Here is a 2,121-nt window from a genome sequence, read left to right on the forward strand (position 1 = left end):
CCCTTCTGGTCCTCGGGCAGCGCTGAGGAGCCAGGGTCGGGCACGGCTGGCTGAAGGCTCCGGGCAGCTGAGGCCGCCCGAGGAGAAGGCGGCAGCCGCGGCGGAGGCGCACGTCGGGTGGGCTCCTAGAGCCTGGAGGAGGCCGAGGGGACCATGTCCGGGAGGCGCTTCCACCTCTCCACCACCGACCGCGTCATCAAAGGTGCCTGGCGGGCCGGGCCTTCCTCGGGGACCCGCGGGAAACGGCCCTCGGCTGGGCGGCGGCTCGGGGCAGAGGGAGGCTGGGGCCGGGCTGCGCCCACCCTAGGAGGGTTCGGAGGGGTGTAGACAGGGCCGGGCGGCAGCCTCCGAGAGCAGCCTCCCGGACCCGGCGTTTGCTGCTGCACCTGGTCAGGTGCCTGGCGATCATTGCCAAGTTCCCTCCCGAAGGGTTCAGGGTGCAGTGGGGACTTATCCCACCACCCCCAAAGGGCCCAGAACCCCGTCTTTTTTTCTCTTTAAGCAATGACTCTGGGGAAGCCATCAGGGGTGCTGTGGGCAGGGAGTTGAGTCGACTCTTCCAAGTAAGATATTTAAGATGAGATCTTTATTGACACCCACCCCCCACCCTTTTTTTAGGACGTATACCATGTGCCTTTTGACCCAGTTTCTCTAGATCATTGCAAGTCACTGCTATTACTGAAATAAACTTAGTATGGGGAAGTCAGATACATCCATTATATGATGTTTAAAATAAGTTTACGGAGCTCTTGGCATGGTCATGGTATTTTATTTTCCCTTTGGTTATGAAGACTTGGAGAATGATGTTTTCTGATTCGTATGTGTACCTGCATTAGATTTCTCTTGTTATAAAAAGAAAATGTAAAGAGCTTCTTGCTTTCTAAATCTTGTAGAGTTTTAGGTTACAGTTGTTTCTGCCTTTAAGAAGATGGATTAAACATAACCACTAATTTACATGCTGCTTTTATTCAGCCGTAAGACTTAGGCACAACCCTTCTCTCTGAGATTAACAATCGGTTTGAAAGCGCTATTTTGTGAGTAAGAAGAGAATATAGACTTAGACCAGCTATGTTAGTGGTGTCTGGATGCAGGGATTAGCCTGACAGTGGGGAAAATTATTAAGATAATTTTCTTCTTTGTCATTTTGGTGAAAGGCAACTAATACTGGTGACGGGAATACATTTTTAAAAGGTGAAACGCCTTATTGCATGTTCAGGGAGGGGGAAGAATTTTAGTGTATAACTTAGATTTTTTCCCCCCATCTCCCCAAATCAGCCTCATAAATGTTCATTATCTATACTACATAATTATAATGGGATTTTTGAGATTTATCTACTTAGCATTTATATACTGTCGTTAGAGATATAACTGAATTGTTCATCTAACTGACATCCCCTGAACAGCCAAATTATTTTGACCATGTGAATGTAAGTCTTCATATTAATAGTGTATAGCCTGTAAGAAGTATAGGCTTCTCTTAAGATTCAGAGTGTGCTAAACATAACCTTTTTTGAGGAATCAAGGTCATCACTATGTACCTTATTTCTGTACTGTGCTGTTAATATGGCTGGTGTGTTCTGCTGTGTAAAGGTGTTGGCAGTTTTGTCCTGTACTAAAATGACTCCTCACTGCTATACCAGTTCAGTGTTTTGTCTGCTTTTAGTTTCTCTCTCCAGTACTGTTTTCTGTCAAAATGTGCCCTTACTGCTTTCTAATCTGCTGCGTCTAAGCTGAAGTAGGCAGGGAAACCAGATAAGCCAGAACTGTGGGTCAAGTCAGAATAAATAGGATCTTAGTGAAGCTTAGTGCAGCCCTCAGGAATCTCACAATCTAATCACCATTGCACCATGTAATTTCCACCATAACATGTCATAAGATCAAAAGAAAATTAAAAATTTAAATGACCCTTAAATATAGTAATAAATATAGTAAAATAAAATGTAATAAAATAAAAGAGTTAAAATGCAGGGGTTGGGAGCAGGCATGGTGGCTCATGCCTGTAACTCCAGCACTTTGGGAGGTCCATACGGGCAGATCACTGAGGTCAGGAGTTCGAAACCAGCCTGGCCAACATGGCAAAACTCCATCTCTACTACATATACAAAAATTAGCTAGGCATGG

At 45.6% G+C, this 2,121-nt stretch overlaps 1 protein-coding gene across 1 annotated transcript in view; it reads left to right on the top strand.

Moving 5' to 3' along the window:
- Window positions 1-2,121, top strand: part of PPP3CC (protein phosphatase 3, catalytic subunit, gamma isozyme) — a 101,131-nt gene continuing 99,010 nt past the window's right edge. The window contains exon 1 of the mRNA XM_011939831.1: window positions 1-202. Coding sequence (XP_011795221.1) covers window positions 154-202 — 49 coding nt within the window. The 5' untranslated portion in view covers window positions 1-153. The remainder of the gene's footprint in view (window positions 203-2,121) is intronic.

This window comes from Colobus angolensis, unplaced genomic scaffold (genome assembly GCF_000951035.1).
Source record: "Colobus angolensis palliatus isolate OR3802 unplaced genomic scaffold, Cang.pa_1.0 Scaffold184, whole genome shotgun sequence".
In the NCBI taxonomy this organism is placed as follows: domain Eukaryota; kingdom Metazoa; phylum Chordata; class Mammalia; order Primates; family Cercopithecidae; genus Colobus; species Colobus angolensis.